The following is a 14,208-nucleotide window of genomic DNA, read 5'->3' as shown; positions in this document are numbered from 1 at the left end:
ATTTGGGATGTGAGAACTATCAAAACTCAAAGATTATTCTCACGAAATTTTATTTACATTGTATTACACTCATGGTATGTACATTTATCTACAATTGCTCCAATAAAGATCTGTACGGGTGATTTCTATCGAGTAAAACCAGAATTTATCACAAAGCTGCGAATGTCATAAATAAATACGATAAACAGGTTTGGGTGATGATGAGGGAGACCCAGAGTAAATCTGATGACCTTCGTTGCCCTAGCTGACAGTTTTCCAGTATTGATTTCTCCTCTCAAGAGATTTTCAAGTTCCTCATGCATTAAAATTTGGCATGGAGCATCATAAGGAGTCACTTAAGACTCTTAAAAGGAGAGGTGAATGCGATGAAACTAGCAGCCATGGCAAAGGTCGTACAGTTACCTCCGTTTCCCTCGTACTTATTGGGAAAATAATTAAAAATAAATTTTTTTAAACTGGAAGTGTCAGGACCAGGTACACATTCGCGAGTATTATGGGGGTATGTAACAATTTTTCATTCTGTCAAAGCTCATGATGACTTGAGGAGGATTGAAAAATTCTTGTCAGATGTTGCATAAATATGAGCGTGATGGAAAATACTCATCCAATTCAATAGATTAACATTGTAATGGAGATGTTGCATGTGTGAGGAATTTGCGATATGACTATTGATTACTACGTAAAAGTTCACGAGAAACTTGATGGTGCCACTGGTTTTCTCTGAAATCAACTCCCAAGCTCAAAAAAAGCTCTCAAGTTGAGGCCAAAATGGAGGGGATATCCCACGCTATCCTGGGAGTCCACCTCTACATCAAGACAAACTATCTATTCGAAGATAGGGAGCAAATACATTGACAGGGCTGCCACTTTATTTGGGGACTCTAAAACTGAAAACACGACATCACTGCTAATGTATTTGCTCCGTATCTTTGCATGGAGAGTACGTCTCGATGTAGAGGTGGACTCTCAGGATAGCGTGGGATATTCCCTCCATTTCGGACTCAACTTGAGAGCTTTTTTTGAGCTTGAAAGTTGATTTCAGAGAAAACCAGTGGCACCATCGTGTTTCTCGCAAACTTCTACATAAGAATCAACAGTCAAATCGCAAATTCCTCACGTATGCAACAGCTCCATTGACTCCTCAGGATGATTATTTCCTAACAGATTTAATAAAGCAAATTGACCGGTTTCTGTCCATGGCGTATCTTGAAGACAGGAACTTCAATCACAATGTAAATCTACCATAGTACAGAAATTCAACCGACCACTCATGATCACATCCGTACTAAAAACAATGCACAAGTCACTGATGAGCTTTGATTAGCTGTCAAGGTATTCAGATTTTTTTCGACTACTAAGGTTACATTTACAACATTAATCACTGAGTCATCGACTACTACAGGTCAAGAGACACTTTAGTGGACCATTCCTGCTTTTTTAGGAAATAGAAGGAAGTGTAATGCCAAATAGTTGCCGCTAATAATTCTAAGAAGTCATGTCTTTACAGAATTTGAAAATATTGATGGGCTCCAGTAGCCTGGAGTTCCACCATATTGCCCCCAATGATTTTCAACAAAAATTAAGGTTTTCACTGTACATGCAGCTGCTAACTCCAGAAAGCTGAGAATCCAATGGCACAAATGTTGTTTCTCAAAATGAGCTACGAATAGGAGTTCTTACTTGCAAATTATATTACAATCCTCGTTAAAAGTACCAAAAAAGTATTCATAGAGATTACTGTCCGGAGCTAAAAGGTACTTTCATTTTCAACACAGCACTTTTCGTCAAAAATTAATGACACCAACATAACAGGACTCGAAGCTATCAGAATCTGTCAATGTTTTCAAATTTTGAAAGAGCATGTACTTATTTTGAGAATTACTGGAGGCGACTTTTCTGCACAACACTTTCATCGACTTCGGAAAAAATTGCCAGATTGGTCGACCTTTATTTTCTTCTCTTTTTCATGTTGTGGGTATGGGACCAGCCTGCAATTTCACAATCCTAACATTTTTGTCCAGACTGATTTTTGCGATCACAACAAAATTCAAAGGTAAGGTTGTGGATAATTGTTTGATTGGAATTGTAAGTGTTAAATGAAATCTGAATGTTTAAAGAAGGGAATGGCTGTCTTTGCTTTCATAACATAAAAAAATCTTTTTTACAAATGCTGAGGGAATATAATGTCAACTTATCTGTAAAAGCCAATACAAAATTGGTTACTGAGAATGTTACGACTAGGTCATTACTAATTGTCTTTGTAACCCAACATATCAATGATAAATAATGATTAACATTGATTTCTCTTAAAGAGGTAGGAAAAAATTAATAATGTAAGCCCACTTTCGGCATATCTACTTCCAGACATACCTAATTGTCTAAACAAAATCCGAGGGAAATCAAGGAATAAAAATTCTATGAAAGTTACTTCATGTTCCACGGACTACACTGAACATGAGGGGTTCATATGAACTATGCCTGTCAACTAGGTAGAACTTGCTAGAAATCTCATTAATCATCGTTTTCTTCCTCACTAGTTTTGCTACCCGCTGACTTTTCATCATCACTTCCACTTGCACTTCCAGCACTGGACTTTTCGTCATCATCGTCAGAAAATACAATTTTAGCTTTATCATGTTTCTTCGAGGAGCTTACCTCCAGGTCAGATCCATCTTCATCAGAGGAATAAATATTTCTTGTATTCAGTGCCTTTTGCTTGAATTTATTTTTGATTGCTGAAACTGAGATGGCATTTTCATCATCTGATCCATCCTCTCGGTCTGGCTCTAGATAGCTTGCACTAAGCCCTCGCGATGCACCTCTTTCTTTCACTCTTTTCTGTTTACTTTCCCTCCTGAGCGAGGCTCTGAGTCTCTCCTCTTCCTTCTTTATTAGCTCATCTCTGTTATGCTCTGGATCATGGCCAACTAAGGACAACATTTTGACTCCTGATGTTTTCTGTGACCGATCAGCCAAAGAAAGTGTCATTTTGCGATGCGTGAAGGATTCTGTAGAATGTGGTCGGAATGTGAGCTTAGTTTTAAAAATAGCTTGGCCTGCAAGACCAGTACCTTGCCTTACAAATAAATGATTGTGGTCACCTTGAAGGGGTTGCTTGTATACATCAAAAATTTCCGATCCAAGGTACAAGGACATACTTCCGTCCGACCAGGTTACGAACTTAGCATTGCTTTCTTTACTTAGATTTTGATCTTTGTCAAAAATTTCACGCCAGCGAATGGTGTTCTCAACTTTAAGTTTAAGGCGCGCTCTACCCTCTTCATCTAGAGTTTCTTCTTCATCAATTTCGTCTTCGTAGTACTTTGAATCAAATGGTCTAGTTTCGACAGATAAAAAATTGGGCAATTTGACAAAATGTAAGTCATTCCCAAGATCACAGTTCAATTTTGGCAAATCAACATCGATCCTTGTCTCGACTGGTTCTTCCGCTTCTTCCTCATCTTCTTGAATTCCTACTTTACCTGGGGAGCGTTCACCATCAAAGTCTCCTTCATCTCCACTTGGTCGTACTTCATCTTCACCTGCATTGCTACGTGCATCTTCGTTTTCTACATCACTAGCTCTACTTTTAGCCCTTTCACTCTTGTCACTGTCATCAGAACTTAGATCGTCCGCATCACCGAACAAAGCTTCTGCAGTTACACCTTTTTCCTCTTTACTTGACTCAGCTTCACTACCAGAGCCCTTCTGCTCAGATGATTCTCTACGGCTTTTACGACTACCCACTGAGCCGCTACTTTTCTTCGAGTCCTTACTTTTGACGGACCCATCACTATCATCATCAATCTTCAAAGTTTTTCTTTTAGCAGATTTCTTTGAACTTCCAGATCTTCTACTGCCAGCAGAACCACCACTCTTGCTTGAACCTCCATCACTTTCAGGACTTTTGGTTCGGATAGAAGTTTTACTGTTCACAGAGCCTGCATCACTCATGGGGCTCTTACTTCTGACAGATGCTCGGCTTTTAACAGAGTCTGCATCACTCCCAGGACTTTTGCTATGAACAGAGGCTCTGCTTTTAACTGAGCCTGCATCGCTTGTAGGACTTCGGCTCCGAACAGAGGCTCTACTCTTGACCGAACCTGCATCACTCTCAGGACTTCTGCTCCGAACAGAGGCTCTGCTCTTGACCGAGCCTCCATCACTATCAGGACTTCTGCTCCGAACAGAGGCTCTGCTTTTGACTGAGTCTGCATCACTTCCGGGGCTTTTACTACGAACAGACGCTCTGCTTTTGACGGAGCCAGCATCACTCAGGGGGCTTCTACTCCGAACTGAGGTTCTACTCTTATCAGAACCAGCATCGCTCAGCGGGCTTTTGCTCCTACCAGATCCTTTGCTTTTGACAGATTCTCTACCACTAGCAGAGCCACTATCTGAATCTCCATCGGATGTTTTTCTTCTTACATATTTCCTTGAGCCTCTAGATCTTCTGCTGCCTCCAGAACCTCCACTTCTGGCAGAGCCAGCCTCACTACCTGCGCTTTTACTTCTGGCTGATCCATTATCGCTGCCAGATTCGACACCACTCCCCGAGTTTGCTGAATCATTTGTGTCACTATGCTGCCTCCGTCTCGGTTCATCTGCATCACTGTAAAGAAAAATACAAAGCATGAGTGATTAAATCAGCTGCAGAGTTCATTAGGAAACATTACTTTTTATTATTTTAATTAAATGTAAAGAGCAAAAATTTGTGATTTAGATCTAATAGATATAAGAGGTCGAGTAAAAACGACCGGACCGTACTAAGAAAGTTCTTCTTTCATAGTTACTTAAGCAATCATGTTATCTGGAAACTAAAGTTGTCTAAACTTAAACTTTTAAATTTGGTTTTGAAGGAAAAATGGTTTTGGCTCATCATTGACAGATTCTAGGAAAATAACGACACAATACAATTTTAAAACAATTAAGTACGAATTAAAATGAAATGAGGATAAAAATAAAAGGATGATTAAGTACTCAGTTATCCGTTGGATTAGATGTTAAAACAATAACAATGTTGTTGTTGTTTGAAGATTCTTTGATGTACTAACTTTTAATTTTCCCTCCTAAATTGTTCACCATTCTTCCCGGGAGAGCGTGTGTTGTGTAAAAATGTGGCGCAATGGCACGAGTTACGTGTTATTGGAATTAACGCCAAGATATGTGTTTTGAGTTCTGCGTTTTTAGGTGACTTACAAATTTTTTTCGATTGAAATATATTGATAGCAGGTAAATGGCATCTACTACACTTTATTCCTGCAGCTGACTCATAACCGCCAAAATCAAGTTATGTTATTGCCAACTTACACCATCGATATATTAAATAATTTAGCTGCTTAATGAGTCGATTTTAGAGCAGCAGGGGAGGGATGTGGCTATATTTTGGTTACTGGATTGTTTCTCTATCAGCGCACATGCACTTTATAATGAAGGTTGGGTTCCGTCGTACTGGTTTAAGTTATCATTTCATGCACGATTCCATTAGAGTCAACACCAAATGAGTTCATGCACTTTTAAACTGCAGTAGCAGATTGTCTGACGTCAGTTTAGAACTGAAAATAAATGCAAGAATCAAGATGGAGGATCTTCTGTCACAGTCTAGAAGTGCGTGCACTTATTTAATATGGACCCTACTGAGTACAGTATTTTGAGTAATGTTGCCTCCCCCTTTTGTTTAATTATCGGAATACTAAGTACCAACTGCAAAATGTTCAATTATCTTCCACATTTTGAGTCGATTCATTACACCACATATGGTTCAGCTTGCTGAGCATTTGGAATTCATGATTCTGAATCCACTGAATTTTCGGATTGAAAGGATGATTCTGGCTACTAAGCTTAAGATATTGATTCAGCTTCAGCTTCATGATGCGGCTATACCTCGAATAGAGGGAACCAGGTGGAGTCTTACCTATCGCTCTGGCCTGACATTGTCTTACGAAGAACCACTCAGAATAAAAAAAAGACTTTTACATAGGAACTGAATAAACTTGACTTAAATTAGTAATACGATAACTAAACTCTTGGTTTAACAAAATATTCCAAAAATTATGACTAAGACTAACTGGATTCCTGAACTTCGCTAACTTCACGGCTAGAGCTATCATCACGTTTTTAGGTTATTTCACTATTTACCGGTGCCCGGTCCGGTGTACGTCGTACGTCATCACTTACATACAGTACGTACTACGGAACTTTTTCCGAATGTTCGATTTATATCGATAGGTTTTCACTGTTAGAACGTTGTAAGGTTATAATTTTGTTTTTAAAATCAAGTCAATACAATCAATTGTGACGTCAACTAGTCCAAATCAAGGAAATCAACATATTGTTTTTGTTTCAAAGCTTCGTCGTCCGTCGAAAATTTGTAGCTTTTAGCTTTTTATCTTTTTATCTCTATTATCTGAAACAGTCATGCCCAAAATGATTCTTCTTTATTTTGAATAATACTTGCGGTTAGCATCATTTCGCGTCCTGTGTATTCAGTTGATGAAGAAAGAGCCCCTGAAGCCTCCTGAAGGTGTTGTTTGCTGTTCCTGTGGATGCTTTGCATGAAACGAAGTCCTAGTTACCATCAAATTAAGTGAAGTACTTTTCTTTTGCATATCTCTCAGGGCCTGGCGTTTGATTATATTTGGACAGGTCTTGCTTGCAGTGGCACAACTGCAAACAACCCAATTAACAGCTGTCACGTTACTGCATTCGTAAGTCGCATGTTCCTATATTACTTTTTTGCTGTAAGAAGTTGGTGCACACATAGCGAGTGGGTCACTGTTTCAGAGCGTGTTTAAAATAACTTTTCCTCTATTTCTTTATGCGAGGAATAGAGCATTGTGTATTCCATGTGTACAGCAAAACAGAAAGGTTGCATGAAACAAGCTCTACCATCGTTTAGTCGAGAAGAGAAATCTAAGCTGAATGGGCCTGTTGCAAACTTTTGCTAGAGCAAAACTAAGAGTTGTTTCCTGCAGATAATGCCTCAAAAATCACGATGAGCGCATCGGCAAAGTCTGAAATGCACTCATAACTTCACAATCTGCGTAAGATTTTTGCGGTTTTTTGAGCTTCCCGCTTCGAAAAGGATACTACGGTACAGGTGAACATTTTGTTAGAGGAGTCGTTCCATTGGCGACAATACTCATCATGGCCGACGCCAGTCCGCCAAAACACGTGTGATGGGACGAGATAATACCTGAACAGGATTAAACCATATAACAATCGGCGTGTTTACGTTCATATTTTCCTCGCCCGCCTTAATTGACCTTGAACTCTCCTCGAATTACGCGAGGAACTGCGCAAGCGTCGGCCATGATGAATATTGCCGACGATGGAGCGACTCCTCTAACAAAATGTTCACCTGTGCAGTAGTATCGTTTTTGAAGCGGGAAGCTCAAAATAACGCAAATTTCTTACGCAGATTGTGAATTTATGAGTGCATTTCAGACTTTGCCGATGCGCTCATCGTGATTTTTGAGGCATTATCTATAGGAAACAACTCTTCATTCTGCTCTAGCAAAAGTTTGCAACAGGCCCATTCAGTCGGCTAAACTTCTCAACCAACTTTTCTTCCGTTTTGGTCTGTTGAAAAGTTGGAAAAAAAGTTGGATTGTACGATAGTAACATGGAACTCAACTATCAGATGAAAAGTTGAACAGAAACGAATCTGTTGCCATCTCCTTAAATCTTTACCCATCTTTCAGGACAACTTTTTGCGAACTGACATGACGAATTTTGATGATCATGAGGTGGATTCTTGCACTTCCAAAATTGTGCTCGCATGAGCTCTTTTTTTCCTTTGTGAGTTATGGGCATCGGTTTTACACTGAATTTAAGTGCATGTTGGCAAAATCATCAACATTCTAGCCAATCAATTACAGCACCGGCAAATTTCTTATGGGTGGCCAAAAGTTGAATTAAGGCTCAGGCGTTTAGAAAATACTCGATCATGCGGGCTTCTCACGGGCGGGTGCTTAAAAATGTGGAATGATTGGCAACATTTAGGGGTCAAAAGTTGATAATCGAACGGAACGCAAAGAAAAAGGTCTGCTTTTCAAAATCTAAGAAAATTTTTTTAAAAACTGATGAGAACAATCTGAAAAGCCGGCAGGTGGGCCTGTGAAAACGTGGAAGCTTGAAAGATTCTGCACCCCTGTTGAGGCTTGATGGTACAATGTCGTTAGCAGAATCTGAATTCATAGAAAAGAAATTAAGGTAAGCGATGAGAATATTGTAAACTCATCACTCATTTTTATACTCTAATCCAAGCTAATGAAGTGTCCATACTTGATCATTTGCTTTTTCTATCACTGCCGATTTAATTTTGTAAAAGCTCTATTTAAGCCCATTTTTCAACAGCTGACCTCCGAGTATTAGAGACCGGCAAGAAAAGATGTCTCAAAGTTCTCCAAGGAATACTGCCTATGTTGATTTGATGCAAACGGGTGATTATGACAGGTTAGTATCTGAGGCTCTTTATTTGTTTTGGCTCCTTCAGTTTATGAAGGTGCTAATGGATGACCCACTCTATTCAACATGACAAATTTATAATAATCACAAGTATTTTTTCGGGTTATTCTAACTAATTCTGAATTAACGGAGAGCACAGGATTATCGCTTGTGTGATATTTTAGGTAGGAAAAAAAAAATTCAAACATTAATTAGAACCGTGAAAAATCTGTATTGGTTTCCTCCTGATATCTGGGATGCATTTAAAAAGAATAAAATCTCACTTTTGCAGTATCTATCAAAGCAATTTATTTCTCTCATTTGTTGTATCAAGAAGAGGTTGACATTGAACGCGGACACTCATTTGCATAGAATATTTCAGACTAAATGTTGAATTTTAATATCTTACTGACTTGGAAGGAAGACACTTCTATAAGAAAAACTTTCTGTAGGGCTCAACTGAACAAGAACTGAAAATTAACCAGCACAGTATTATTTAAGACCATACCATTCATGGAGCCTATTTTTTTTTCTTCGTAGTTTTTTGGCACTCCATATTTATTACCATAATCTATTTTTTTAATTTACTCTAATTTTCATTTCTTTTTTCTCTTAATTCAAGTTGTTTTTCTTCTTCTTTAATTGATAGATTTCGAGAACTATTAAAAAAGCGTCTAGTAGAATGTGGCTGGTGCGACCAAATTCAAGTGATATGTAGAGAAATCGCAAGGGAAAAAGGCCCAGGAATCACTGCTCAACAACTAATGGACGAAGTTGCAGTCAAAGGAAGAGGTAAACCATTTTCTATCCAGTATAGACTCATTGTCTTGAAATTGCTAATTGACTCTTTTCATTTTGATTTCCTCTCTTCTTTTGAATTTCAGCTTTTATAAAATTCAAGTGAAGTAATCACAAACTTAAGCAATACCTTAAGGATGACATTAAGGATAATTTAATGTTAAGGAGATAACATAGCATTATCCCATCAAAAGTACTTGTCGGTATTTTAAAACATGGAGACAATTTAAAAATATTCCAGATCCCTACCCAACATAGATACGTGTCCTTTCAAAAGATGCAAAATTATCTTTGTTTCATTCTGAATTTCCTAAATTATCACTCTTATTCTTCCCAGGAAGTAGAAAATATCATCAAAAATTGCCAGAAGTTTTGGAATATTTCTTGTCTGTTCACAGCATAATCAGAGGCAAGCATGTTTTAAAAAGGAAAGTCGAAGATTGTGAACATTTCGTTGAGTGGATTTCCTATCTACTTGAATAGAGGGAGAATAAGATAGAAAATTAAACTCCCCAATTTACATTTCCCCTCTCAAAGGAGGGGGACTCACCTCTAAAAAAAACCCCAATATTAGAGTAATTTGGTCAGTAGTGAAATGGTTCAAACATAGTTCCTAAGGGCTAAGCTAAAACAACCATTACACATTATTTCCCAACAATTTTTCAAATATATTTCCCTCTGCAATGGAACACCTGTTCTGAGATTCATGAGGAAGTCCTAGAATCTTTTTTTCAATCAATCATTTTGCTACGCATGGCATCTCAAAATCAGCTGCGCCATGATCCCTTCCACCCTCATCCATGGGTCCAAAATAAGATTTTCTTGTTTAAAATATGCTGGTAGATGCCTTTTTAAGAGATAGTCAGGTGTTTTATTTCATTTGGGTGTATTTTATAGCTAAGAAACACATTTCCGCTGATCTGCCTGTTTTTTCCTGTTTCAAACCAGTGTGATTTTTCCAAAGTTTCAATTGATTTCAGGGTTATCTGACAATGCTTCTAATTGACTTAAATTTTAGGTAGCTAATTCTTTTTATAGATAGAATCAATTACCCCTCAGTGCTACTCGATTTTCCAACATGATCGAAATAAGCTGTACTCTACAGACTCCCCCTTTTATATCTCAAGAGGAAGTAAGGGACTTGGGGATGATGAATCAGGGGATTTCTTAGAGTCAATTCCTATTATGTCCTTACCATCCTTGACTTCATGCAACTTTAAATATTCCAGAAATAAGTCTAATACCAAGGGACATCCCATATGTACAGAAAGTTAAGAATCAATTCTTTAAAATTAGTCCTTCACATTTTTCAAGTAAGAAGAACAGTAACCGAGCCAAGTGGCTGAAACTTGAAGCAATACGAATATAATTGTCAGGATGTGTTTAATAATTATTTTTGTCTGTTTTGTTCTTTTCAGCCCTTGTGCCGAATTCAGTGAAACGAGAACTTTTACAGAAAGTTAAAGAACATCTTCTCAAAGAAGCTGGATACTATGATAATGAATTAAAAAAGAAAACAGAAACTGCAGCGGATGAAAGCATGTCTTAAGGAAACAAACATTTTGTGAGATGCTCAGGGGCTCAGTAATAAAACATCCCTCGCCAATCATTTGACTCAGCTGTCTGTAGAATGGCTTTTAATAAGTTGATGAACTTTTGTAGCATTTCTATTAATTTCTGTGATCTTAGTCAGTGTATTTATTTTTATTTAACTCAATTACATAATTTATTATTAATTTTTTAAGTAACAACACAATAGAATAAATTTTTGTTAAAGCAAAAAAGTAAACCCCATTCATTTCTACTTTTTTTTTTTTAATTCAAATGAATTTTTTATGAGGTTATGTCAGGTTAAGAGTTGTGAGAATTCAAATCCATTCAAGTCATCGTCAATGGAAGTATCTAAGTGTAGTGCACCTTTATCAGGAAATGGAAGATTTCTTAAAGTCTAATACTAGTCGATTTTACTGACGGAGGTTTTGTCATGTTCTTGAATTCTCTTTAAAAAAATTGCCTACGAAGGATGGCAAATTTGTAAAGATTGGGTAGCAAAAAAAATCAGATAGGTCTAGATGCTGTAACCTTTGTGAGCGGCACATTACTCCTTTGAAAAAACTGCAGTTAGGTCATTTAAGCAAGATATTATATTTCAGATTCTCAGTATAGACATTTTGTGTGTAGGTAAAACTGAAATCATAAATCTGCTTTATAAATGATGTGCATTCTGTGAAACGTCTCTTATCTCTAAATACCCACGAGGTTTTGAGTCTCTTCAATTGTTTGTCCTCATGAATGCCAGTGCAGTTATTTCACATATGTCTCAAAGGAGCTCTCAAAGATGCCCTATTTCATCCTTTATCTGTTCATCATTTCTTTTTTAGCTTGACTAAATCTTCCCTACTTTATTTTCTTGCAGATGCTCCAAATAATTTTTGATCAATTGAGGCTAGTTATTAAAGGTTCAATCGAAAGTATTTATGGTAGTTTTTGCAGGAAAACAAAAAAAGCGCATGGGAAACTATTTATTCCAATCCTAGGAAAATATGAAATCTGTGAAATACTCAATGAGCTGTTTTGAAGAAAACCCTCCGCTGAATGAAAAGAAATAAAACTGAGTTTTGCGGAATGTGCGATTATGATTGATTGCTGGTCGCCGTGTCAGAAATCAAGTCTGTATGATTTCTTTCATGTTCAACAAATTCGCAATATCGAGAGCGGTCGATTAACTTTCTTGTGTTTGAGGTTTTTTCCCATCTTTTCTAAATTCTTTATTTTGAAATCATCCAAAGCATTGCTTGTTATTCACAGAGATCATTACTGTCGCAGGTTTTGCAGAGCGCAAGGCTACTAATAGACCATGCATCTGTAACGTGTGTGGTCTCAGTTACAAAACTCCAGCTACTCTGTATCATCACCAATTTGTTCACACAGGCGAAGCATCATGTTATCTCTGCGGCAAAAAGCAGTCCACCAAAACAAACTATCGAAGACACCTAAGTCTGGTTCATAACCTTAATTTATATCTTAAGTAGTTAACTCCCGAGGCTGTACTGCATACCTCTTTTCTAAATCTGAAGTAATATTATAAATTTGTCAATTTATATTTAAAATAAAAATGGTTTCAAATTCATTTATATTGTTACGTTAGTTACTATTCATTTTAAATATTTTGATACTTACTTCGTGTAAAATAGAACCAGGAAAGACTCTGTAAACATTGAAGTTGAGTGAAAACAGTGTAAGCGGCTACCTACCTGAAAAATATCGGTATGTCTCCTTCTATGGTATAATTTTTCCGGTGTGTCCCTTCAATGTAATTAGATTATGAGATGCGATCAGTCAATTATCACTAAGAACATGATTTCTTTCAGATCAAATAATTCTCCATGTAGAACGAATGTTTCTCAGTATTATTCTCATAGAAACACAAGGAAGATTAAAGTGCATTCCAATCATAAATGAGTTCACCTCGTTCATTCTACTCTGAAACCTCTCTAATGATAGATAACACTGTCTTTGACATTCATGTTTAATTGAAGTCAAAGTTGTTTTTTTCCTTCAGATGTTTGTCAAAAGTCTCATGAAAAGATCAAGAATCCTCTCCTCTTTACAGCTGTTTTTCTTTTGAAAATTTCCGCACTTTGTGATTCCATTCGAGCAATCCAGAATAGATGTAAGTTAGTAGTTTCACATCTCCTGCTTCCTGCGGCTGTGTGAATTTCTTCTAATTTTACATTTGCGTTCACTTGTTTGATCTCTGAAAGTTACACAAGAATCAAAATTTTTAATTGCATTGGATCTGTCTTCATTTTTGAACCTGTTTTCTCTTGTCCATGATTGATCATGAAATAATTAATCGTCTTATTTTTTTCCCAGGAGTTAAACGTTATGTGCCGTCAAGCAAGTTGTTTTGCCCCATCTGTCTTCTCCAGTACAAGCATGAAAAAGACATACGTGATCACATGAAATTTCATGAAGGGAAAACTTACTGCAACATTTGCAAGAAGGCTTACTCTACTGGTTCAAATTACAAACAGCATCTGGTACTGAAACATGGAGTCCGGTAATAGTGTGTGACTGTGGGTAGAAATTGCTCTTGTGTTCTCTCACAATAATGCATTTATCTAAGTAAGTATTCTTTAAATTTAGATAGCAGGGCATCTATATTTAGCTGACGGTTATCACAAGTAACATCCATACAAATCTATCTGTCTAATTATATCTGTAAGCTTTAATATCTATTTCTACTTTTTTCATCTCATGTAGTCTTCCATGAAAAGCAAGTGCTCCAAAATTAGTTCCAAAACATCAGACAGTACGTTGCAAAACTACATAAAAGTAAGAACTAATCAGTCCAATCTCATAGGTATGTCTCCTTTTTTGTTACCCTTTGTTAAAGAAGAAAAAATCAGAAAATGCACTCATGCTGTGATAAATGCGCAGACTACAAAAAACTGTCCTTTTTACTTGCCGACACCCTTTCTTTCAAATCTTTCTTTTTTTTCATGGAGTGTGATTAAAATTCAATGACCATTGTTTCCATTCATGTGAGAATCTTCTGCCAATTGACCAGCCGCATGTCCTTGCAATGCATGATATATTTTAACATCGAAGGTCGTTGTAAACTCTCTTAAATGTTATGGCATTCACCCTCCTCAGTTAACGATGCCTCTCCTGCTTGCTATGTTTTACTATAATAAAAGTGTCTCCTAGTCCTATTTTTTTTGGGGACTCATGTTTTAGCATCTTGCACCTCTCAAGGGGGTTCTTTATTTGATGTCTCACAGATTTATCCTTGAAGAAACCATTCCAGTGTAAAATTTGTGGAGCTCGCTACAGAAACCCCAATTCTCTGAGCCGTCACAAAGCCGTACATACTGGAGAACTTTTCTGTTCTTACTGCAACAAAATGCAGTCGACAAGACAAAACTACTTGCGGCATTTATTGATGGTTCATGGAGT

At 37.2% G+C, this 14,208-nt stretch overlaps 2 protein-coding genes across 2 annotated transcripts; one reads left to right on the top strand and one right to left on the bottom strand.

The window, feature by feature from the left end:
- Positions 1-33: 33 nt before the first annotated feature.
- On the bottom strand, positions 34-6,137 carry Atu (Another transcription unit). The gene is made up of 2 exons (XM_019052737.2): positions 5,915-6,137; positions 34-4,612 (listed from the first exon to the last, which is right to left on the bottom strand). Exons 1-2 carry the CDS (start codon positions 5,932-5,934, stop codon positions 2,512-2,514), a joined length of 2,121 nt encoding a protein of 706 aa, XP_018908282.2. The 5' UTR covers positions 5,935-6,137; the 3' UTR covers positions 34-2,511.
- A 178-nt stretch (positions 6,138-6,315) lies between these two features.
- LOC109037876 (enhancer of yellow 2) lies at positions 6,316-12,376 on the top strand. Its single transcript, XM_019052729.2, has 4 exons — positions 6,316-6,707; positions 8,359-8,457; positions 9,098-9,240; positions 10,665-12,376. Exons 2-4 carry the CDS (start codon positions 8,393-8,395, stop codon positions 10,793-10,795), a joined length of 339 nt encoding a protein of 112 aa, XP_018908274.1. The 5' UTR covers positions 6,316-6,707; positions 8,359-8,392; the 3' UTR covers positions 10,796-12,376.
- The last annotated feature ends 1,832 nt before the right edge of the window (positions 12,377-14,208 follow it).

Source organism: Bemisia tabaci, chromosome 5, assembly GCF_918797505.1.
Source record: "Bemisia tabaci chromosome 5, PGI_BMITA_v3".
Taxonomy (NCBI): Eukaryota; Metazoa; Arthropoda; class Insecta; order Hemiptera; family Aleyrodidae; genus Bemisia; species Bemisia tabaci.
Note: the sequence above shows the minus strand (reverse complement) of the source record. Positions and strands in the feature narration are given on the sequence as shown.